The following is a 24,898-nucleotide window of genomic DNA, read 5'->3' on the forward strand; positions in this document are numbered from 1 at the left end:
GGCGGAGGGCGGGGCCTGAGGGACCAACCAACTGCACAGGGGACAGAGCGTCAATGTGGCTTCACCAATGGGGCGAGGCCTGAGAGAAAGGGGGCGGGACTTAAGGGATGTACCAACTGGGAAGAGGCGGGGCCTGAGGACATACCAACTGAGAGGGTGGAAGGATTTGAGGAATGTACCAACTACGCGGGGCCGGCCCCTGAGGGGCGGGGCCTAAGGGATGTCAAACTAAAACGGGGAGGTGTGGCCTATGGAACGTACCATCTGCGCGGGGGTGGGATCTAGAAACACACCAGCTGCTCAGGGGTGGGGCATCGCTCCTATTGCCCAGCGCGGGATGCGCATGGGCGCGAGTTGCTGTGGCACCGCTGCGGATGCTGTGCTGTGCGGGGATCTGTGGCAGAGCTGGACCTGGCTGGCCAGAGGCCCCGGTAGGAAAAGCCCCGGACACGGAGTTTCCATGATGCCTGCGCTTTCAGCTTTGTAAGCTGTCAGGAGCGTGCTACTCCGCTGTTTGGAGCCTGAGTTGTGATCGGGGAGAAAATGGATTTAATCTGAGAGACCGAAAGGGAGGCTGTTGGCGAGGACTGGAACACCCCACGTTTGTAAAGCGCTTTGCACAAGGTAAGCATGGGGGCGACAGTGGCTTGGGAGCCTCTTTCCGTCTCCCACCATAATAGGTTTGGTTGGTGCCATCCTCCTGCATTCCCGTAGTCGTACTATAAATATTTGTTGAGCATACACTGTAGGCTAAAACTGTGTATCTATTTATTCATTAAATATTTGCTGACGGCATTTTCTCCTGTCTTGACAACTAAAAAGACAGGAGTGCCTGCTTAGCCTGCGGCATGCCCAGAGCACGGGGTTAGAACCCATGCACCTCAGACTCCAGGCTGTCGTGCAGTTCTACGCGGGAAGTAGAAGCAGGATCCGGAGCTAAAGGTCATGCTTGGCTATATAATATAATATGATATAATGAGTGCCAGGCCAGCTTGAGCTACGTAAAACTCTGGGTGGGGGAGGGGCAAGAAAGTGAAGCTTTTCTAAGGTGCCCCCTGAGTGCCAGCTTCCCCCCTTTGAGAAAGACCAGTCGCTTCCCTCCCCCAAACCCCTACAGGGAAAAAAAAAAAAAGCCCTTTTTGCCCTCGGGCTTGGGACTCCAGGCTGCTGCAGTTACTTACCTGACCCTGACACTAGGTCACTCTGACCCCTTTTCACAGGGAGCCCTGGAGGCTGAGTCTGCCCTGCTCTGTCACCCTTGACCACCTGTATTGAAGACCCAGGTGGAACTGGCCCTCGGCAGAATGCAGGCCCTCCACCTTCAGCACCGCAGCCCCAGCAGCTACAGGGTCAAAGCCAGGGCGTCCTATGTGGATGAGACCCTGTTTGGCAGCCCGACAGGAACCAGGCCCGCTCTACCAGACTTTGACCCACCCTGGGTGCAGAATTGTAACAGATCCAGAGGAGGGGGCCCAGGGCCACCAAAGGTCTCTCTGACCAAGAGAGACAGTGAGTCCACCCCTTCCAGGGGCAGCACCCCAAACCTCACACCAAGGAAGAAAAACAAATACAGGTAATGGGGTGGGGGTGCACCCCTGTACTAAGGGTGGCTGTCTTGGTCTCTTCTGGTTGCTGTGATAAACTGCTCTTGGCAGAAGGAACTTAGGTGAGAAAGGGTTTATTCTGGCTCCTGATTGGGGTTGTGCTCTGCAGTTACAAAGAGTTGCAGCATCGGGGTGGGGGTGGGGCTGGAGACAGCTGCTCACATCCCATGCTTGCTGCTCCGCACACACTTTTCCTTCCATTCAGTCCCAGGACATCCAACCCCGTCTTCCAGAGCTGTTGTAGGTATGCCCACAGGCCACTCTCCTGCCAGGTGGACAGTTGAAACTGGCCATCATAGTAGCCGGCAGGCTTCCTGGTCCAGCCTGCTCTTCATGTGCTATGTGGCCATGGGCAAGCGGCTTGACTTCTCTGAGCTGCAGTTTACTCATGTGGAACATGAGTAAATGAGAGTGGGGGATACCTTGCCATAGCAACCAAACGCTTAGGAAGGTCTTGACAAATGGTTGTGTTGATTGGTGAGCAGGCACAGATGTTCACAGGGACTCCTGGAGTGGTTCCTCCCATAGACCAAGCAATGGCTGTAGTTGGGACTCTTTTTTTTTTTTTGGTAAGATTTTATTCATTTTGTGTGTATGCATGCTCTATCTGCATGTACACCTGCAGGCCAGAAGAGGGCACCAGATCTCATTATAAATGGTTCTGAGCTGCCATGTGGTTGCTGGGATTTGAACTCAGGACCTCTGGGAGAGCAGCCAGTGCTCTTAAACTCTGAGCCATCTCTCCAAGTCCATAGTTGAGACTCTTGGTGGTGGGGCTTATATGAGGTGCTCATGGTGAGGACCCCTCTTAGGACTGTTCCCTTCCCCAACATACCCTTCTCTCTCCAGGAGAAAAGAGAAAGAAGCCCCAAGCTATTTGGGGCTGATACCTATCAGCCTATGGAACAGTAAGTCAGAGCCCCCTGAGGGCGCCAGGCAGGCTCCAGCAGCTTCCAGTATCTGGTGGGGAGTGAGGCTGTAGAGGACTTTATAGGGTTGTCACCCCAGGTCACTGCACTCTTCCTTTCTCCAGGTTGATTGGCCACACCCCATCCTACTGTGACGAGTCACTGTTTGGCTCCCGGCCACAGGGCACCAGCAAGGAGGGGTCTCACACAGCCATGGGAGATGCTGCCAAGCTCTGGACCCTTTTCTGGACACCACCAGCTACCCCTAGGGGCAGCTGCTCACCTCACCCGAGGGAAAGCCCACTACGAGCCATTCACCCAGCTGGAGCCTCCAGGACAGAGTCCAGAGTGGCCACGGGTTCCCAGAAGATGACCCAGGATGGGTTGGATGTTCCCCATTCCCTGGGGCGGAGGCGTTCCCAATCACTCACCCATCTACGTGTCCCCAGCATGGTTCATCCGGCTTCCAGTGTCTCCCAGACCAATGGGCCTTGGAGTCCCCAGCCTTCCACATCAGGGGTGACTGTCCAGAGTCCCCTGGTCACTCCCAAGGCACGGTCAGGCAGTGTTTCAGGGCCAGCTGCCCCTCAGCGAGGGGCCGGCCCCCCCAAGCCAAAGCCTCCTTGGAAATGAGGTTCCCACCAGGAAACCTTTGGCTCACAGCCCAGTCTTAGCTCAGGTGGGGTCCTCTGGGGACCAATGTCTCAGGGCCCCCAAGCGCTGGAGAAGCCTCCATGGGACTCCATGGATGACCCTCACCATCCGTTGTCCCCACAAGCTCAGGATGTCCCTAGCCTTTCCTGGAGGATATTTGGGGTCCTCAAGATGTCTCTCTGGCCATGTCTCAGCCGCTTTCTGCATCAGTGCCAAACTCCACCCAGCTCCTTGCTCGGGATTCGGTTTCTACAGGGGTTTGGAGGCCTTAAGGGAGTGTTCTGGGCTGTGTATGGGCCCCACGGGTGGAACATGGGGAGACATGTTAATATTCACATGTTTATTCCATGTATTAAATGTATTTAGCGACCCAAACCCAGTGGCCTGTTGCTGTCTTCCCCCTTAAGTAAAGGCCTCAGGTGTGGTACAAATGACAGTGGCTGTTGAGGCCTGAGGACATAGACATCAAGTAATGCTTCTTCGTCCAGCAGAAGCCCTGTGTCTGTCCTAAGACTCCACACACACAGGTAGGTGGGTGGTTCCTGCTGGCTCAGGGCGTAGTGAGACTCCTTGGCTGGCAGTTCTCTTGTTAGGGGGCAGGGACGTGGCTTGGTGGTAGAGTGTTTGCCTAGCAAGCTTGAATGGCACTGGGCTCAATCCCCAGCAACCCCCGCCCTCAACAAACAAAACAAAACAAAAAGGGCTTAGTGGAAAAGGCAGTGAGAGACAGGCTGAAGTCTGCAGAATGCTAGGCCTGGGTGCTGCAGGGTACACTGGGCTTCCCTGCACCATGGTGGGGCCCTGGGCCTCAGCTCCGCCCGAGGTCCTGCTCCCTTCCTTGGATGACGGGGATGGGGCCTGGAGCCTCCCCCTTGCCACCTCTTTTCCTTGTCAGGTGGGTGAGCATGCTACCGGGGAGGGGTTAGGGGTAGCAGGCCCAGGGACATGTGTGACGACCAGCAGAAGTCAGATAGTCATGTCCGGGCACAGACACACTGCACTTTAGCCGTGTAGGATGTTTGAGCCTCTAGAACTTTCACAAAGAATTGGTTAATCTACCTCTTGTCTTTCTGCCTCTTCCCTCCGTGTGGCTAGACTTGGGCTAGAAATAGAAACACACATTCTTCTCCCATCGACACTGAAGGTCAGCTGGAGCCCAGGGTGACACCACCAGGTAGCCGATAGCACCAGGCTGCGGTGTCGGAGCAGTTGGGGGCAACGGGACAGGCAGCCTGATGGGAACTGCAGAAACTGGAGGAAGCGGGACTGAAGAGATGACTGAGTAAGAATGCTTACTGCTCTTCCAAAGGACCTGGGTGTGGTCCTATATAGTCTATATGTATAGGCCAGGCTAGCCTTGAACTCAAGAAATCTGCCTACCTCTGCCTTTTGAGTGATGGAATTGAAGGCAAGGCCTGTGGAGGAAGGAGTCACCCAGGTGAGGTGGCCCGTGCTTGTAATTTCAGCATTTACAATCAGAGGCAGAAGGATCACCATAAGTTCCAGGCCAGCCTGGGCTACATAGGAATACTTTCAAAAATAAAGTTGCAGGGCAGTTGCTGCTGCACCAAGGGAGACACAGGACCAGGATACTGGGATATCAGGATGATGAGATCCTTACAGAAAGGACAATTAAGTTTCTATGGGATACTTCTCAATTTATGGAATTCTGGCAACTAATACTTTAAGAAAAAAAAAATCATGCAACAATCTGGACACCAAAAAAACAGGCTCCTGCCCTCCTGATGCTTCATGGCCTGGGGGCAGGAGCTATGGGTAGGGGGACAGTCCCAGAGCAGCTTGGTGGTGATGTCTTATGGCAGCCACAGGAGCTTCCAGGCTGGGACCAGGACCTCATTTCCCAGTGAAGATGTGGGTGGATAGAGCCCAGTTTGCACCACGAACACACACCCAACCTCAGCCTGGGGCAGATATGTCTGCTGAAGGGTGAGCCCGTGAGTATGGTTCAAAATGTTTCTGTTTCGTTTTTTAATTTTAGCCATCATTAAAGCCAGGTTATAATAGTAGGGCTGGGGTGAGTAGGGGGCGTGGCAGAGCATGGCAGGGGCGGGGCCAAGCCAGGCAGCCATCACTTCTTGCCTTTACCCTTGCCCTTGCCTTTCTTCTTGCCTTTCTCTTCCTTGCCCTTCTCCTCCTTCTCCTCCTTCTCCTCCTTCTCTTCCTTCTTCTCCTTCTTCTCCTTCTCCTCCTTGCCCTTACCCTTGCCCTTACCCTTGTCTTTGCCTTTGCCCTTTCCCCGCTTTTTCTTCTTAGACCTGAGCATGGAGCGCACCAGGTAGCCCTTCCACACGGCCTGGATGAGCGTGGCGGCCCTCATCATGCGCAGCAACTCCCGCTCGGCCTCCACCCGCTTCTTGGAGTTGATCTCGTTCTCTGCGCGGATCTGGGCAAACTCCTCCACCAGCACCGCGTGCTTCTCCTTCAGCTCCTCCAGCTGCAGTTTCTCCTCCTTGTGGATGCTCTCCAGGTCCTCGTATTCCTCCTAGGCGAGGGGGCAGGGCTGGGGCCAGGGCACCTGCCATGGCCTCCAACCCCCCACCTCCGCTCCCCAGGAATGCCTGCTTCCGCCCCAGCCAGGTGGGATGCAGAGCCTCTCTGTACCTGGGCTCCCTCTAGGAAGGACTCAACTGAACGGATCTCGGGATGGAGGGAGCAACAAAGGCTGAGCTAGGTGTGCCTGTGTTCTTGTGTAACTGTACATGTGAGTGCATGCAGTGCGCGCGCGCGCGCGCGTGTGTGTGTGTGTGTGTGTGTGTGTGTGTGTGTGTGTGTGTGTGTGTCTGGCTATAGGTCAACTTCAGATGTCCTCCGCCTTCCTTTTTGAGGCAGACTCTCTCACTGAACCTGGAGTTTGCTGATGATATGAGTGAGCCTGCTGGCCGGCAAACTCCCAGAATCTGCCTGTCTCTGCCTCCTGGGTGCTGTGATTACAAGTGCCCACTGAGGACTTCACGTCTTACATGGGGCCTGGGAATGGGACCTCAGGCCCCCTGTTTGCACTCCAGGCATCCTACTGAGCCAGCTCCCCCAGCTGCTGGCCCTAGTTTTGAAGTCTAGTTCTCTGCAGCTTTAGGAGATTCCCTTTAAGCTTCTGGTTTTCCTCATTTGAAACACAGGAACAATTCCAAGTACCTGGGCGGGTTTCGGGGATCAGGTGACCTTAATTATGACCTATGTTAGTAAGAACGGTTCCTCACAGCAGCCTGGGTTGGAGGCCTAGTCTCCCCACTAGGTGGTGCTGTTGAGTGGCGACTGAATCATGAAAGCCGCAAGCTCATCTGTGGGTTAATAGTGGAGACCATGGGCAAGGAAAGCCGCTGCCACAGAGGTGGCTTAGCGGGAATTAGAGCAGAAGGATCTGTCTTGGGTGATGCCCAAGATCCCTCCTTTTTGTCTCTCTTGCTGCAACTCACACCAGCTTCCCCCTCCTCCCTTTCTCTACCCCTTTCTTCCACCTGCACCTACTGAGGCGGGCAGCCGGGGTCTCGGTCTGTAGGGTTTTGTAGTGCTGGACTGCATGTGCACTAGGCAGGTGCTGAGCCACTGGGTCATGTCCCCAGCCACACAACCTCCACTGGGACCCACAAAACAAGACCAACAGCCACACAGCTCCCATACCATAGGGCACTATGGTTAGGCTGTGTGTGTTTGCCTTTCTCTGACCAGGCCTGACCTTTAACTGCCTTGTGTGAACCCTCTGCTCTCCAGGCCAGCGCAGATCAGGGCCAGGTGCCACCCATGTCACCTGGAAGTGGGTGGGGCCGTACAGGTTCCCGCTGCAGGCCAGGACTTCATCTAGAGCTCGTTCAAGACTCATTCAGGGTCTCATTGACAGTTTCACCAGGGTCCCAGGACAGATGTCACAACTTGGTGTCCCTCAAGGTCAGACACAAGCTCAAAAAGGCCAGCTGATGTCACATGGCACCAGTTTGCAACTTTCAGGTGACAATGAAGTCCTGTTTCCCTGCCTTATTCTGGAGCCTGGCACCTTTGAGGTGCCCTGTAAAGCCTGCTGAGTGACAGAAGGTGGGGTGGGCTTAGCAGGCAGGAGCTCAGCCAGGCTAGAGAGAGGACCCTGGGACATGAATGTTCGATGGGACCACACGCTTCTGGATGGATCTGGATTTCAGCAGTTTCCCACTTTTCACCCCTCCCCACCCTGCACCCTCCACCCCCATCCCCCCATAAACACACCTGGACATGCCCTTGAGACCAAGGGTCTCCAGGGGAGGCTCATACCCAGGCCTCTTCGGCAGCTCCTACCCTACGCCCACCCCACTAGCTCCTCAGGAGGAGCCCCCGGCACATACCTGCTTCTCAGTCATCTCCATGTCATATTTTTGGATCCAATTTTCAATTTCCGTCTCCACTTTATATTTTTTCTTAAAACAAAAACAAATAAGTCCAGGGCCAGTTAGTTGGTTCAGTGGGTGGGTAGAGGCACTTGGGGTTTGAGTTTAATGCCCTGATCCCACAAGCTGGCAGGAGAGAACTGACAACAGAGCTCTTCTCTGATCTTCCCACAGGCACACACGAGGGTCAGCCCCCACTGGGCGGCGGTGGCGCACACCTTTAATCCCAGCACTGAGGAGGCAGAGGCAGGTGGATCTCTGTGAGTTCAAAGCCAGCCTGGTCCACAAAGCGAGTCTAGGCTGGCTAAAGCTACACATAGAAACCCTGTCTGGAAAAAATAAAGTATGGGGGTAGGGTGGGGTGGGGGGATCAGCTCCCAGCTTGGGATGTGGCTCAGAACCTTTGACTAGCATGAATGAGACCCTAAGTTCCATCGCTAGTATTTAAAAATTAAGTTTAAAAGTGCTTGGGGCTGCCGGGTGCAGTGGTGCACACTTTTAATCCCAGCATTCAGGAGGCAGAGGCTGGTGGATTGCTGCAAGTTTGAGGCCAGCCTGGTCTACAAAGTGACTCTAGGACAGCCAAGGCTATACAGAAAAACCCTGTCTTGAAAAAAAAAAACAAAAAAACAAAAAAACAAAAGTGCTTGGGGCTGGAGAGAGGGCTCAGCAGTTAAGAGCACTGGTTTCTCTTCCAGAGGACCCAGGTTTGATTCCCACTACCCACGTGGTAGTTTACAACCCTATGTAGTTCCAGTTCTGGGTATTCCAACAGCTTTTCTGGCCTCTGATGACACTGTACACATGTGGTGCATAGACATAAATGTAGGCAGCCAGGCGTGGTGGCGCACGCCTTTAATGCCAGCACTCAGGAGGCAGAGGCAGGCAGATTGCTGTGAGTTCGAGGCCAGCCTGGTCTACAAAGTGAGTCTAGGGCAGCCAAGGCTCCACAGAGAACCCCTGTCTTGAAAAAACCCAATCCAAAGCAAACAAAGACAACATTCATGTAGGCCATACAGAAAGTAAAAATGTAAAGAAGAAGAAAACACGTGGGCCAGGCACAGTAATGCACACCTCTGATCCAGCCCTAGGGAGGAGGCAGAGACAGGTGGATCTCTGAGTTCGAGGCCAGCCTGGTCTACAGAGAGTTCCAGGACAGCCAGGGCTACACAGGGAAACCCTGTCTCAATAAACAAACACTTTTTCCCTTACATAAAATGGAAGGTGATTCTGCCATACAAATGAATGAAGACAGGGCCTCCACTGTGGGGGAACTTTAAGATGGTGGTAAGGGAGGAGCCACAGCAAAAGGTCCCACGGCAGACTCCATTCATAGGATATACCAGAGTGGGCCAATCCTTAGAAACTGGAAGATGAGCTGCTGCCTGAGTGGGTAAGAGATGAGTTCCCGGCCTACTGAGTCCCATTTATATTAAAAATTTTTAAATTACATTGATTTATGTTGTATGGGAGGTAAGCAGACATGTGCCACGGCACATATATGGAGGTCAGAGGTCAAAACTTGCAGAGTTGGTTCTCTTCTGCCGCCACCATGTGGGTCCCCGGGAGCAGACTCAGGTTACCAGGCTTGGCAGCAGGCTCCTTTACAGACTGAGCCATTTCACTGCTCCCCCCCTCCCAGCCCAGTGCTATGTTTTAAGGGGATTAAATAGTTTGGAACTATCTAGGTTGCAGGATACTGTCTGTAGATGATGTGCCCAGTGACACTGAATAGGCTGCTTTTAAATGGATATGTGAAGCCGGGCATGGTGGCGCACACCTTTAATCTCAGCACTCGGGAGGCAGAGGCAGACAGATCGCTTGAGTTTGAGGCCAGCCTGGTTTACAAAGTGAGTCCAGGACAGCCAAGGCTACACAGAGAGACCCTGTCTTGAAAAACCAAAATAATAATAATAATAATAAATGGATATGTGGATTTTACTGCAAATGGAAAGAAGCAGACAGCTGTGTGTCATGGTGGGCACCTGTGATTACAGCCCTTGGAGGCAAAGGGCAGCGGATTGTAGCAAGTTGGAAGGTTCCTTGGACCACACCTTCTGACACTGCTTTCCCCACCCCCCCCACCCCCCCCACCCCCGTGTACATTGGTGTTTTGCCTGTATGTATGTCAGTGTGAGGGTGTTGGATCCCTTGGAACTAAGGTTACAGACAGTTATGAGCTGCCATGTGGGTGCTGGGAATTGAACCCAGGCCCTCTGGAACAGTAGTCAGTGTTTTTAATCACTGAACCATTTCTTCAGCCCCCTGACACTCTTTTTATTGGGGAGGGTGCGCATGCATGCATGAGCGGAATGGTGGACTATGTAGAAGTCAGAGGACAACTTGTACCAATTGCTTCTCTCCTACCATGTGGGTCCTGCGGATTGAATTCAGGGCATCAGGCTTGACAGCAAGTGCCTTTCCCCACTGAGCCATCTTCCTAGCTCCACACTGTCTTAAAAAAAGAAACAAGAAAAAGGAACACCTTGCTCCCAGAGCGGTTCTCAGTGTGGGCACTGATGGCAGGCTGGCTTCCGGGGCCCTGTGACCTTCTAGGACTGTCCACCAACCTAGTGTGCAGACCTGTGCCTTTCATCTTCCGAGAGATGCTCAAAGAGTCAGGAGACTGGAAGAGACTGGGGACTGGTCCACAAGAAGGTGTCCTCAGAAAGAGACTTGAAAGGCGGGAAGGGCATGGCTAAGATGGAAAGACGGTGAAGCAGCCGTGCTTGGCGCATGCCCATTGCACACACGGCACCCAGGCTCCACCTCTGCTTCCTCAGATGTCATTGGAACCAGACGCAGAGGGGTCGAGCTCAGTTTGTCTGAGGGTCATGAGCCACTTCAAGTAAGGGTCATCCCTGGGGCTCAGGGGAGTCAAGCAACATTTTGAAGGTCACCTAGCTGCAGTCTCCTAATTCTGGGACAGGGATTGGGCCTCTTCACTCCAAACTTTTAGCCTGAGTGCCTCCCCCTCCCACCTCCCAGAAGATACCACCTGTGTTGGACTTCCCCACACCTGGGCCAACCCTGCCCTGCCCTGCCCTGCCCCCCCTGTACCCCGAGACTTTGGGGCACCTTTCTTAGGGCCTGTTCCACCTCCCGATTCTCCATGACCAGGGTGTGGTACTGCGCGCGAAGCGCCAGGATGTCTTGCTGTATCTTGGCCTGCCTGGCCTGCGAGGCACGGTAATCCATCTTCTGCTGTTTCTCTGCCTCCTGCTTTGTGCGGAGGAGGCTGTTCTCTGAGAACTTGAACACCTGGTGCAGGTGATTCTTCAGTTCCTGGATCACAAAGTTCTCCTTCTCCACCTAAGCCGGGAGAGATGATGACAGGGCCCTACTGATAACCACACAGAGCTGCCACGCCCCCCACCCCATCCCAGCCAATCACAGGGGCAGTTGGCTTTTGATCATTTATGCTTATCTTGGGCCTGGGACCATATGCTCCCCTCTACCTAGGAAAGGAGTTGGAAAACTAAGGTCCACAGGCCAAAAAGAGCCAGTCCCATCTGCCAATAAAGTATTGGGACCCAACCCTTTTGTCCTGCTACGTTCATGGCTGCTTCCGTACTAACAGCAGACTCACGTTGGGACCATTACCAACTGAGCCCGGTGTGTGGATTGTGTGATCCTTTGGAAATGAGATACCAAGCCAGGCAGCAAGCAAGCAAGCTGCTGTTGCTCACCTGTGACAAGTTTGTAGGAAGACAGTAGCCACTGAGGACCCACAGCCATCAAGATGTGACAGATTAAGTTGTAATCGACCCTGAGACTCATTACAATACACTAAGTAGTAAAATCTGGGTGGAGGGCGGGGCCGGTTGGAATGCATATACAGGTACACTTTAAGCCGCCTGCACAGCCTTTGCATGTTCCAATATCCAAACCCTTCTGTAAGATGAAACAGCTCTATGCTCACAGCTGTAGAGTGCCTGCTGCACTTCTCTGCACTTGTGTGCCCCTTCCAAGTGTCAACCTCCTCTCTCTTTAGCCTAGAGCTTGTTGGCTAGGAAGGCTGGCCGGCCACTGGGTCCCATGGGTCCTCCTATCCCTGCCTGCCCAGTGTTGAGATTACAGAGGGTACACTTACATGCCATCTTAAAAAGGGGGTCGGGGCAAGCTGGGCATGGTGGCGCACGCCTTTAATCCCAGCACTTGGAAGGCAGAGGCAGGTGGATCTCTGTGAGTTTGAGGCCAGCCTGGTCTACAAAAGTGAGTCTAGGACAGTCAAGACTACACAGAGAAACCCTGTCTCGAAAAACCAAGAAAAAAGAAAAGTTATAAAGTGGAGGGGGAGGGGCTCTGAGGCTCCAACTCAGGTCCCCCACTTTGTACAGAAAGCATTTTACTCATGAGCCAGGCCCTGCTCTGCTCTTCTTTTTATAGCAAGTTGGCTTTAGCTCAGTGCTCCTGGGTTTCTGATGCATATGCATTCTGAGCACTATGCACTGGGTCTGGTGCTGCACGTCTTTAATCCCAACACCCGGGAGGCACAGGCAGGAGGATCTCTGAGTGAGAGCCAACCTGGTCTGTGGCATTCCTTGCCAGCCAAGGCTGGATAGCGAGACCCTGTCTCAAACAAACAATGGGACAGTACGCACTTTAATCCACTGAGCCATCTCCCCAACCCCTCCCCCACCCAAGACAAAGGACCCACTTGGTGAACACAGATACTTTGCCAAGCTCTAGCTGGGAAGGTCTTCCTCATTTGTCTGGCTCACTCCCCCTTTCTTTAACCTTCTTTTTTCCCAACCCCCGCCCCCCACATACACACACACTCCACACCCCAACCAGGGTTTCTCTGTGTAACAGCCCTGGCTGTCTTGGAACTCGCTCTATAGACAAGGCGGGCCTCGAACTAACAGAGATTCCCCCTGCTTCTGTCTCCCGAGTGCTAAGACCACTGCCTGGCTATCCTTGTCCTAGTGACACTGTTCCTGGTCCTTCTGGCTCAAGTTCAGTTTTCTTGTAGCATTGCTTCACAGTGCCCTGCTCTTACCCTTCATCATACAGCAGCTAATGACCTCTTTAATGCCCACCTTGTGTCCTGTGAGCTCTTGAGGCTGGGCTCACTTAAAGATATGCCTCCTAGTAAAAATGCTCAGAGCAATCGCTATGGGATAAATGAAAAAGCCAATGAGAGGAAACCTAAGTCCCAAAGGGCTGGCCCACTTGGGTGTGGTGGTACCGCTGTTAGTAACTCGGGGACACCAGGGAGGTTTACCTCTGACTCCTTATTCTTCAGCACCTCTGCCAGCTCTCCCTGGAGAGTGTCGATGACCTCTTGGTTCCTTTTATGCTTCCGGCTAATGTCCTGTATGAACTGGTTCTTCTCCCTCACTTCCATGGGGCTGGTGAGGAGCTTCTCAAAGAGGAAACCCCGAAGCTCCACCAGGCTGTCCAGGAAGCACTGGGCCCCTGGGCTTCTGCCTGGTGCCTGTATCTGCAGTAGCCTGATGACCTCGGGGTTCCTGAGCAGGAGCCTCAGGACAGTCTTGGTGGAGTCCTGGAACTGGTGTGTCAGTGGCCACAGGCTAGCCTTGTGTAGGTCTATAGACAGGAGGCGCTCCTGGAGCCAGGCTGCATCAGCATCCTCCTCTTCTTCCTCCAGCTGTTTCTGTTTCTCCTGAAGGATGCTGGCGCCCTTCAGCAGGCCCTGGCCAATGTCCAAATGCTCCCTTATGGCCCTCACCACGTCCTCGGACAGCATTCCCTCCAGAGCCTCTGGGTGGGACTCCAAGTAGGACATCAGGGTCACCAGTTCCACTTTGTATATGGCCTCATCCAGGACTGACATGATTCTCTTGGCCTCAATGGTGCCGAGCTTGGATTTAGATGGGGCCAAGGTCTTCATCGGTTCAGCTGGGACTATATCTGTCCTCAGCGGGATTCTATGGATGGCCAGGCTGTGGTAGGAAGGGGCCATGCTAAAGATCTCCAGCGCCATCTCTGGGGCGGGTGGCTTTGCCTCTGTATACCCTGGCACTGAGACGCCAGCCACGTCAAGGCTGTCCTGGCTTTCACAGTCTCCAGCAACCCTGCCTGCAAAGGAAGAAAGGAGTGGCTGTTAGGTACGATTGCTGCCCATGACGTCTGCTGTGCAGAACCTCGGAGGTACTCTTGGCTGTTTTGGGTTTGGGATTGTTCTGTTTTGTTTTGTTTTGAGGTAGAGTCTCTTATAGTCTAGGCTGTCCTTCCTCTTGATCCCCAAGTGCTGGGATTACAGGTATGTACCATCCTGTCAGGCTTTTGTTTTGTTTTAATAATTTTTTTACCTTTATTTCATGTGCGTTGGTATTTTGCCTGAAAGTATGCCTATGTGAGAATGTCAGATCTTCGAGTTACAGACAGTTCTGAGCTGCCATGTGGGTGCTGGGATTTGAACTCAGGTCCTCTGGAAGAGCAGTCAGTGCCCTTAACCACTGGGTCATCTCTCCAGCCCCCAGGCTTATGTTTTAGCACTGTAACGGTGCTTGAGCCACTGGGGTAAGAGGGCTGAGGATGGAGGTGAGTCCCAGGCACATATATCAGCCACGAGGCAGCCACTCTTCTGAGGACCTACATTTGGGGGTTGCCCAAGTGGCAGAAACATACAGGGAGGTCAGCTTCAGACAGCTGAGGTCACCCAGCAGTGTGAGTAGCAGGCAGACACATGGGGAGAAGGTGTGAGTGTGGGGCTTAGCAGGCTCTGGAGGAGTTGAAGCTGTGGCTAGAAGTGTTGTCCACTTAGAGAGTGGAAATGTGCCCTGCCCCTTCCTGCATTTCCTCCCCATGTTGACCCTAAACTGCTAGGAAACCAACCAACTGAAGAGCCCAAGTCACAGTCTGCTACATTAGCAGCCCAGGACACAGAGGAGGCTGCAACGAGGAAGCAGAACAGGTTATAGAGGAGGATAGGACATGGGCAGAGCAAGATGGGCCACAGCATAGGAGAGGTCATGGACTAGGTCACAGAGTAGGACATGAAGAGGACCAGACACAGGCAGAGCTGAACAAGTTACAGCTGACAGTGGGGCAAGAGCGAGCAGGGTGGGTGACAGTGCACCACATACGCCAGGAGTGTGTGTGTGTTCAGGTGTGTATAGTGTGTGCCCTTATGTAGGTGTGCATTGGGTGTAGTATGTGCATGTATATATGTGTTTGCACAGTGTGTGCATGTGTGTGTGTGTGCATGTGTTTATTGTGTGCATCTCAGTCTGTGTGTGCTCACATAGTACAAGCCAGCGGTCACCACCAGGTGTCTTTCTTTATCCATCTCCACCTTAGTTTTTGAGACAGGGTCTTGCACTGAATCTGGACCTCACCAGCTCAGGTAGGCTCCTTGCCAGCGAGCCCTGGACTCCTCTTCTCCCCACCTCCCCAGTACTGGGATTACACTCTTGCCCCCTCCCCAGTACTGGGATTACACTCTTGCCCCCTCCCCAGTACTGGGATTACACTCTTGCCACCATCCTTGGGTTTTTGTGTGAGTGCTGGGGACTGACCTCAGGTCATCATGTAGGTGTGGCAGGCACCTTCCCGATGCAGCCATCTCTCCTGATGCAAGCAGGTGACTTTTGAGTATTGATTGGAAAACTGGGTAGAGTGGTAACAATAGTTTCAAAATACAGTTTACAGAGAGTTTCAGGGGATGTGGTAACTTGCAAGACCAGCACCCAGGAGGCTTGGGAAAGGAGATGGCATGCCTTTAATCCCAGCACTCAGGAGGCAGAGGCAGGAGGATCTCTGAGTTTGAGGCCAGCCTGTTCCAGGACAGCCAGGGCTACACAGAGAAACCCTTACTAAAAAAAAAAAAAAAAAAAAAAAAAATATATATATATATATATATATATATATATATATATATATATATATATATATATGCATACATACAACCCACCAGGTGTGGTAGGGTAGGCCTGTAATGCCAACACTTGGAAGAAAAGATGAGGGGGCCTAGAGAGATGGCTCAGCGGTTAAGAGAACTGACTGCTCTTCCAGAGGTCCTGAGTTCAATTCCCAGCAACCACATGGTGGCTCACAACCATCTATAATGTGATCTAATGTGCACTGTATAAATCTTTAAATTAAAAAAAAAATGATGAGAAAGAAGAGGGAGAGGAAGAAAGCCAGTCCCATTTTCCTGAAAATCAATTCATGTCCTGGACTAGTGGATCGAGACCCCAACAGGTGTTGCATATCAGAGATTTAAATTACAATGACAAGGTAGCAATGAAATAATTTCATGAGGGGTGTCACCAGAACATGAGGAGCTGTATTAAAGGGTCGCAGCATTAGGAAGATTGAGAACCACTATCTGGAGTATAGTCTGAAACAGAAAGGACACCAGTGTAACATCTGGGAAGTAACTAAAGCCAAGGTTTGGCTACCAGAATTGCATCAGTAGTGTCTTACTTATTTGTTTCTTTGTTTGAGACAGAGCTTCATATAGCCCAGGCTGGCCTGGAACTTGCTATGTGGCAGGCGATACTCTTAAACTCCTCCCTCTGTCTCCGAAGTGTGAGGATTACAGGCAGGTGTGTGTGGTCATGCCAGGTTAGTAATGTTAATGTCATAGTCCTGGCCTATGAAGCAGCATCTGGGGAGCTGAATGAAGGATGCAGACAACCTATGTTACCCAGGTACTTTTTCTTATATAATGTTTTTTTTTTTAAAGATTTATTTATTATGTGTACAGTGTTCTACCTGCATATACTCCTGTACGACTGAAGAGGGCATCAGATCACAGTATAGGTGGTTATGAGCCACCATGTGATTGCTGGGAATTGAACTCAGGACCTCCAGTGCTCTTAACCTGTGAGCCATCTCTCCAGCCCTATAATATGTTCTTTTAAAAAGATTTATTTATTATGTATACAGTGTTCTGCCTGCACACCAGAAGAGGGTACCACATCTCATTATAGATAGTTATGAGCCACCATGTGGTTGCTGGGAATTGAACTCAGGACCTCTGGAAGAGCAGCCAGTGCTCTTAACCACTGAGCCATCTCTCCAGGCCCAGGTAATTTTTCTATAAATCCACAATCATTACAAAGTAAAAGGTTTGTCTGCAACAACTGTCTCAGAAGACTCAATGATGACATCAGAAGTCAGTAATTTCTTGGGCAAGCCAGGCATAGTGGCACACACCTTTAAACCCAGCACCCAGGAAACAGATCTGAGTTTGAAGCCAGCCTGGTCTAAAGAGTGAGTTCCTAAATCTGAGCCTACCTATATGCTAGGCAAACACTCCCACTGAGGTACACCTACAGTGTCTTACTTCACAGCCCTGGCTGGCCTGGAACTCACAGAGATTTCCTTACCTCCGTGTACAGTTTCTTAGTTTAGTTGCTTTATCTGTTGGTTTTCTTAATAAAAAAAAGTATATGCCAGTTTACTATCCAGTTTATTTGTTTTTTTCATTACGTGCTGTTGCAAATAAAATGATTTTTATTTAAAAAAAAAAAGAAAGAAAGAAAGAAAGAAAAGAAGCCGGGTGTGGTGGCGCAAGCCTTTAATCCCAGCACTCGGGAGGCAGAGGCAGGCGGATCGCTGTGAGTTCGAGGCCAGCCTGCTCTACAGAGTGAGTCCAGGACGGCCAAGGCTAACACAGAGAGACCCTGTCTCGAAAAACCAAAAAAAAAAAAGAAAAGAAAAAAGTGAGTTCCAAGACAGCCAGGGCTACACAGAGAAACCCTGAGTCAAAAACAAAAACAAAAAACACAAAAGCAAACAAAAAACAAAAACAACCCCCCCACCCCTACCCCGGCAAAAAAAAAAAAAAAAAAAAAAAAAACTAGAAAAACACTCTTTGTGACTTGGGTAGCACAGCGGCTGTCAGGAGTTTGCAGTGGCCCCACTTGAACCCCAGTCCTTGCTGGGGACCCTGAGCTCCCTTTACCGTCAGGCAAGAATCTCTGGGTTCAATAGGAAGCTCTGAGTACAAGGCTCAGACATGGTGAGCCCTCAGCAAACAGCTAAGATTACATCATAGGCCCAGGGAAACTGAAGTGTGTGTCTGGAACATCGTGGTGTCATGGATGAATGCTGGCCACACCCAAGTTCCTAACTCCATACTCAACGCCTTCTTCATGACCCTTGCCCCGCTGACCAGCTCTGATGTCCCCACAGGGACCTGCGTAATTGTCCATTATCTTTCCCTTCTCTGAAGACGCAGGGCCTGCCAACAACGGCAGGGGCTCATCAGGGTGCATTGCACATCTGTGACTGGGGAAGCCAAGCCAGAGAGACTGTTGGAGGGGAGGACAGAGGACTCACTTTTGGACCCCAGATTGCTTTAGCTGCCAGCACTGGAGGAGACAGTCTCTGTCTGTGGAAGTCCGTGTTCTTTTTTTTTTTTTTTTTTTTTTAAGTCCATGTTCTTATCAGGTGAATGCACCAGGTTTCCCTCAGGAAGCAGCCTCTCCCGTCATAGGGAGTTGTTTTGGTGCAGACCCCCACAAGTGTGCTAAAGCATCTGTCCCCAGTCTACAGCACTATGCAGAGGTGGTGGGATGTTTCTTTAAGAGGTGGAGCCTGGTGGGGAAACGGTTGGGGTTTCCTTTGGGTGGGGTGAGTGTTAAGAGGGGGAGAATGGGGGGGGGTGTCTCACTATGCAGGCCTGGCTGGCCTGAAACTCCATAAGTAGACCAGGCTGGCCTTGAACTCAGAGATCTGCCTCCCTCTGCCTCTGGCTCCTGAGATCTGGGATCGAAAGGCTTGGGTAACCATACCATATTTGCCTGGTTCAAGGTTCATGGGTCATTAGGGCTGTGCCCTTGAAGGGGACACTCATACTGTCTCTCTCTCCAAACCACTTAGAAGTGAGCAAACTCCTCCCTCACCTCCCTCATAGGCTCTGCCATTTAGTGATGCCCTGTCCTACCACAGCATCCAAAACAGCGGAGCCTCCAACCACAGACTAGACCAGCCTTTCCCCTTTACCAGTCATTCACCTCAGGGACTTTGTCATGGTGGGAAAGCTGACTGACAGTGCAGTCTTGATGGAACTGTCCATCAGAGAGTCCTGGTCACTCTCTGAGGGGCAGGACTCTGGCTGAAGGGAAGCCATGGGGAGTGGGAAATTCCAAGCTTCCCACTCCTCCTTGAAGACCCCCACTAATCCAGACCTTGAAGTGTGTGTGCGGGAGGGGGCGAGCAGCTGTCTGAGCTCTGAAGCCTGGTTTCTTTCATCGCTATGCCCAGCTACCATTTGTTTCTGTTGTTTGCCATCAGAGAGGCTCAGCTGATCAAATATACAGTCGAAGAGCCTTAGGTGCTGATAGTGGCCATCACAGGGACCCAGATAAAGATAGAGGAAGAAAAAGCATTATGCAAAGCCATGGGAGACTATCTTTAGTTCATCAAACCGCAGAAAGCGAGGCGATCGTTTGAGTATCTAATATGTCTAAGGACAGAGAAGAGAGGTGCCAGCTCTGCTATGAAGGATGGAGGCTCCTTGGCCAATCAAAACACACCCAGGGTCAGCACCTTCTCAAATCAGCCCAAGGCAGAACCACCTTGCTTCTCTGGGACCCACTCCCACTTCCTGCTCTCTCATCCCTGAGTGAGCTCCGTGGGGGGCCTTTTCCTGACTTTAAAGTGTTCTGGGCAGCTGTGGTGCCTCTCCCCAGCCCCTCAGATGAAGAGTCCCTGGCCTGAAGCCACAGGATGAATGAAGAAAGCGTTGGACAGACGCACTTTTCCACGTTGTCCTCGGAGTTCTCCAGGCATCAATCAAAGCTCCCAGAATTCCCAGGAGACCGAGGCTGGAAACTCAGAGCCATGGGGAATGTTTCCAATTTGCTTTCAGCTAAATTGCCTCTTTTGCTTTAAAGGGCAAGCTTGTTTTCTTTGATTACCAAGATGCCTGTCAGCTCTTGACAGCTCATTTGGGTGAACAAGGAAAAAAAAAAAATCAGGGGAAGGGGTTGGTGTGGGGAGAGGGGGCGGATGATGACGCCAGCGAAAATTACCCGAGAATCTTTTCCTTGAATTCTAATATGGTTGTTCCCTGTCCTTTTTGATGCTACCAACCTTCATATTGAAACTGTTGTCACCCCAGCCTGTCTTTTGTAAAATTCCTGCCCAGAGAGTGAAGCCGGACTGCTGATGGACCATGGCTTTTATTGCCATGAGAGCTATTGATTTATTTTTATCATGCAAATGTGCCTCCACTTCATTCAAATTGGCCCGCTGGATATTTATTACCGTGTTCTCATTTGGGGGGGAGATGATTTGAGCTAAAGGAGCCCACACAACACGCTTGGAGAGAAGCTGGAAGAAACCCCATCAACCTGTGGCTATTTCATCGACCCAACACTGGTTGATGGGGAGGTCAGGACAGGGAGAGGGCTGTCTTGGTTTAAGGACCTTTTTTTTTTTTTTTTTGTAATACTGGCCAATCTTAGAACTTAACCTATGTGCTCAATTGTTCTAAATACACAAGTGATCCCAGCACTCACTCTGGAGGTGGGGGCTGGAGGATCAGAAGTTCAAGACCATCCTTGGCTACGACTTTGTTTTGTTTTCAGACAGGGTTTCTCTGTGAAACCCTGGCTGTCCTGAAACTCACTCTGTAGACCAGGTTGGCCTTGAACTCATAGAGATCCACTTGCGTCTGCCTCCTGAGTGCTGGGATCAAAGGCGTGCACCACCAGTGCCTGGCTAAGAAGTACTTTCTATGGATGAGGGTGGTTTTTGTTTTTTGTTTGTTTGTTTTTTTCCCCCCTGTCCTTATAACCCTGAAAGGTCATTTTACAGAGAAGAAAAAGGAGCTGAGAAAGGTACAGGAGCATAGTCAATCATGTTGAAAGCATCCATTCATGCTCAGTGGATATGGATCAATGGGTAAAGATGCTTGCTACCAAAACTGAGGGCCCTAGTTCGATCCCCAGAGCCTATGGTAGAAAGAGAAAACCAAATCCTGGGAATTGTTCTTGACCTTCACATACACATACAGTGGTATAGCAGCACACACACAGACACACACACATGCATCATGAACACACATATAATAATAATTTTTATCCTGAGCAACTATCACATAGTAGATGCTCAGTAAATGCATGGCTGTTGGTAAATGAGGAGTTGGTGGCCCAACCTTCCCATCATTCCCTGCAGGATGCTGCAGAGGCAGTACTGCGTTCACAAGCCAGGTCATTTCTCCATTAGAGCCAGCCAAGGATGTCACTTGGGTTTGTCTTTTTGTTTGCTAGACAGGATCTCATGGTATTTCCCAGGCTGGCCTTGACCATGTGATGCCCTTGCTTTAGCCTCCCAAGTAGCTGGGAACTGTATTTTGTGGATTATATTTGGTTTCTGAAGGCCCCTGGGATGGGCTATGGCAATGGTGCTGGAGGTGGACTTGTCAACAGATGGCATCTTAGCTGTGGCCAGAGGCCACAGAGCTTCAGAGACAGGGCAGTGGTCAGTACTGACTGGAGATATATGCTCACATTGGTCCTTGCAGTGGTCACCAACCTTCTGCAGCTTGGGACAGACCTTGGCATGGTCACTTGATCTTCTACAAGTTCCAAAAATGAAAGGGGAAGCCAGGGGCTCACCATGCGGTAACTGAGTTCACTTGGAGCCAGATCCCTGTGGCTCCCACCTGGGGCTCCCACCTGGGGCTCCCACCAGGTCACATGGTTTGAGTGAGCTGATCACTCTTTCCAGGCTTCAGCTGCCTGCCCCTCTGTAAAATGGGGACAGAACTCTCGTGTGAATGTTATACTACCAAAACACGTCTAGCTTTTATGACTTTATTACTAATGCAGAAATGACATGTGAGAGCTGAAGAGATGGCTCAGTGGTTAAGAGCAACTCCTGCTCTTGCTGAGGACCAAGGTTTGGTTTTCGGCACTGGAGGGTCATAGCCATCTGCAGTTCTAGCTCCAGGGGGTCCAGTGCCCTCTTCTGGCCTCTGACAGTACTGCACACATGTGATATACATACACACTGTGAGGCAAAAAAAATTCATACAGATAAAATAAAAAAATCTAAACAACAACGAAAGAAAGACAGAAAGGAAAAATAGAAAAAATGAAGAAGCCCTAAAGTATGACTAGGGTACAGGATTCTTCAGACTGAACAGAACAGGAGTAGAGGCAGGAGGATGCCAGAGTTGTTGGCTTCAAGCCTAGATGAGAAAACTTGAGGCCCAGGTTCAGAGAAAAACCCCGCCTCAGAGGAATAAACTGAGAGTTACAGAGGATACTTAATCCCTCCTCTGGCTTCCATGCCAGATGCTTTCAATTCCTTTCTTGGTCATAGTATGCTTTAGAAATGTGCATGTCTAGTCACACATGACCATATAGTGGATTCAAAGAGAAGAAAAGGCTGGGATCAGCACATCTGCTTAGCATATGTGAGGTCCTGGGTTCCATCACAGTACCTGTACACACACACACACACACACACACACACACACACACACACACACACTGTCTTGGTTTAAGGACCTTTTTTGTAATACTGGCCAATCTTAGAACTTAACCTATGTGCCCATACATGCCCATGCACACATACATGCACATTCACACACATATACACAATACAACACACACATACACACTACACACATACACACATCATGCACACATATACAAACATACACACACATGCATACACACACATATATACACACTTCATGCACATATATACAAACATACACACACATGCATACACACACATATATACACACACTAAGTAGATGAAACTTAAAGTACAGGTTAGAGCGATGGTTCCATCATTAAAATACTGCTCAAATCTGAAGCTCCCTAACACTGATGTAAAAGCCAGATGTCACACACAGAATAAAAATAAATCCTTCATCTTTAGAAAATATCAGTTACCAGAGCCTAAAATATCAATATAACTAGCACACATAGGAAGCACAGAATTTGTGTTTGCCTGGTGTTTGGGTGCTGGGGATGAAACAGGGCCTCGTGTGTTGGGCATACTTAGTGTCACCTGACTGCATTTTGGGCCTGCGTTATTCTTTCATAATTAAATTTGTGCTAAGACTAGAAAGACAATGCATTTTCTTTGTCAATTAAAAGAAAAAAAGTCACTTGCATTTGAAAACACTAGGGTTAAAATATTTTCATTGGCTACAGGATCTAACTTGTTGCTATTATAAAAGCTGAGGTTCAGAAATACTTTCCCCTGATTCTCGGTTTAAAATGTTTTTATTTTCAATTACTTTTAATTCCAAGAACACTCACTGGGGCCTCAAAAAAAGTGTGTGTGTGTGTGTGTGTGTGTGTGTGTGTGTGTGTTGGGGTATGTGCATATAAATGCAAGAGTCTGTGCAACCAGAAGAGGGCGGTGGATCACCTGGGGTAGAGTTGCAGGCAGTTGTGTACCCCTTAATGTTGGTACTGGGTACCGAGGATCCTCTGCAAGATCAGTGTGTCTTCTTTTCTTTTAAAAATATTATTTATCTTTATTTCATGTGCATTTGTGTCTGTGTGAGGGTGTCAGTTCTTGGAGTCACAGACAGTTGTAAACTGCCATGTGGGTGGTGGGAATTGAACTCGGGTCCTTTGGAAGAGCCGTCAGTGCTCTTAACTGCTGAGCCATCTCCCAAACCCCAGTGTATGTTCTTAGCTGCCACGTCATCTCTCTGGGCCCCTCCCACACAGAGTTCATGCAGCTCACACCGCCTCCACTGGCCACGATAAAGCAATAAAAAAAAAAACAAACCCGTGTTGAATATGTGAGTTATTTGTAGCATGAGCCACGAGAATGTCCTCGGGAATGCTTAGAAAGAGTTCCAGGAGAATGAGTCATGGTGGGGAATCACCACAATTAGCTGAGCAGTCCCTCGGTGGCTACGCCCATGCCAGTTCTTCATTGTCTCACCTCATTTGGCCTTCCCAAGCACTTCTTTGTCTTCACAACGCACCCGGGAAGTCACATTTTAGGGATAGGAGCAAAGTTAAAGTCAACATCAAAGACAAAACTCTGCGTATAATCAAAATAACCAGGCTGGATCGACTGATGCCTCCATGGTCAATAGCACTGGCTGCTCTTGCAGAGGACCTAGGCTCGGTTCCCGGTGTACACACAGTGGCTCACAACCTGCTGTAACTCCACATCCAGGGGATCCTGGACACCGCGCGCGCATTTCTGGCTTCCTCAGTCACAGCACACATTGCGCACATATATACATGTAGGCACACACAGATACACGTTAGATCAAAATGAACAAGCCTTTAAGTATTTTTTTAAAAAGCGTGTGTATGGCTCTTTCAGAGGACTCGAGTTCAGTTCCCAGCACCTGTGTCAGCCAGCTCACAACTGCTTGCCACTGGCTTCAGCCCCAGGCTCCAGAGGATCCAAAACCCCTTTTCTGGACTCACATGCATATACCCCACCAACAGACAGTGAGGAAAATAATAAAAACAAATCTTCAACAAAAACCCCTTTTCTGGACTCACATGCATATACCCCACCAACATACACAGTGATCAAAATAATAAAGACAAACCTTCAACAAACAACACCTAAAGGAAAACAACCTAATCAGACCAAGTGCGATAGTGTGCACCTGTAATCCCAGCACTCAAAGGCAGAGTCAGGTGGATCTCTGCAATTCTGAGGCCACCCTGGTCTACAGTGTGAGTTCCAGGCCAACCAGAGCTACATAGTGAGACTTTGTCTCAGTAACAAAACAAACAACAACCCCCTAATTTAAGCATACGCTGAAGTGGGCTTCTGCACCTGGCAGGCAAGCACATCTCAGAACATAGGGTCCTAAGATGGGAATGGTGAGCTCCTGACAAACCGACCCATTCTCTTACTTGAACTAAAGTTCATTCGGATGCCTACACAAATGGTACCCCTGAGGGATGAGGGGCAGAGCCGTGAAATGACAGGTGGACCGGACAGGAGACAACTGTCAGAAGAGGATGCTCGGTGGTCCTTGCAGGAGGCCTAGAGGAAGCCTGGAAGGAGGTAGGGCAAGAAGAGTGAGGCCCTGGAGCTGGACGGGACAGCAGTGGAGTGCGGACCTGTCGGGGGGTTACTGTGCAGCGCACCCACTCGGTGCACACGGCACGCAGCCCGGGGCTACCCCGCTGTCACTCACCGGCTCCTCAAGCTGCAAGTTTCTCTACCCACAGTTAACCACCTCCGCGGCCCCTGAGTTGCTAGGTTACCCGCCAATCTTAAAAGGCGTTACTTTGTGTTTGACTGACTTCCTTTTTCACCATTCAACTTCTAGCAGGGCTGCATTGGCTCCGCCTCCCGAAATATGTCCAATCAAATTCACTGTCTCTCTGACGTTTCGCCAATGGAAAGACTCACGATTCTCGTTGGTTGAGAGAATAAGGCGGGGGGAGAGGAGTGGAGCTTTTTCGCCCCGCCCTCC

At 50.6% G+C, this 24,898-nt stretch overlaps 2 protein-coding genes and 1 long non-coding RNA gene across 6 annotated transcripts; 2 read left to right on the forward strand and 1 right to left on the reverse strand.

The window, feature by feature from the left end:
• The first annotated feature begins 231 nt into the window (after positions 1-231).
• On the forward strand, positions 232-3,541 carry RITA1 (RBPJ interacting and tubulin associated 1). 3 transcript variants are annotated; one of them, XM_084762159.1, is made up of 4 exons: positions 232-624; positions 823-942; positions 1,221-1,573; positions 2,638-3,541. In XM_084762159.1, the coding sequence occupies exons 3-4, from the start codon at positions 1,305-1,307 to the stop codon at positions 3,143-3,145; spliced, it is 777 nt and encodes a 258-aa protein (XP_084618285.1). In that variant the 5' UTR covers positions 232-624; positions 823-942; positions 1,221-1,304; the 3' UTR covers positions 3,146-3,541. The 3 variants fall into 3 exon arrangements, with proteins under 3 accessions (XP_084618285.1, XP_084618287.1, XP_084618286.1); XM_084762161.1 differs by having other exon boundaries at positions 232-431; XM_084762160.1 differs by lacking the exon at positions 823-942 and having other exon boundaries at positions 233-624.
• Positions 3,492-24,755, reverse strand: DRC10 (dynein regulatory complex subunit 10). The gene is made up of 5 exons (XM_084762129.1): positions 24,617-24,755; positions 12,767-13,584; positions 10,618-10,851; positions 7,498-7,569; positions 3,492-5,669 (listed from the first exon to the last, which is right to left on the reverse strand). Exons 2-5 carry the CDS (start codon positions 13,487-13,489, stop codon positions 5,256-5,258), a joined length of 1,443 nt encoding a protein of 480 aa, XP_084618255.1. The 5' UTR covers positions 13,490-13,584; positions 24,617-24,755; the 3' UTR covers positions 3,492-5,255.
• LOC311586197 lies at positions 5,941-10,797 on the forward strand. 2 transcript variants are annotated; one of them, XR_014775473.1, is made up of 4 exons: positions 5,941-7,129; positions 7,714-7,799; positions 10,323-10,387; positions 10,660-10,797. It is a non-coding gene; the product is annotated as an uncharacterized lncRNA (long non-coding RNA). The 2 variants fall into 2 exon arrangements; XR_014775474.1 differs by lacking the exon at positions 10,323-10,387 and having other exon boundaries at positions 10,660-10,731.
• Positions 24,756-24,898: the final 143 nt, after the last annotated feature.

This window comes from Acomys minous (genome assembly GCF_964271855.1).
Source record: "Acomys minous genome assembly, chromosome: 16".
In the NCBI taxonomy this organism is placed as follows: domain Eukaryota; kingdom Metazoa; phylum Chordata; class Mammalia; order Rodentia; family Muridae; genus Acomys; species Acomys minous.

Coding starts and splice junctions, on each gene's coding strand:
- RITA1 (XM_084762159.1), top strand. CDS start 1,305: ATGCAGGCCCTCCACCTTCAGCACCGCAGCCCCAGCAGCTACAGGGTC. Junction 1,574..2,637: donor AGGAAGAAAAACAAATACAG/GTAATGGGGTGG, acceptor TCCTTTCTCCAG/GTTGATTGGCCACACCCCAT.
- DRC10 (XM_084762129.1), bottom strand. CDS start 13,489: ATGGCGCTGGAGATCTTTAGCATGGCCCCTTCCTACCACAGCCTGGCC. Junction 10,852..12,766: donor TGAAGAATAAGGAGTCAGAG/GTAAACCTCCCT, acceptor CTCCCGGCTTAG/GTGGAGAAGGAGAACTTTGT. Junction 7,570..10,617: donor TGGAACAGGCCCTAAGAAAG/GTGCCCCAAAGT, acceptor TTTTGTTTTAAG/AAAAAATATAAAGTGGAGAC.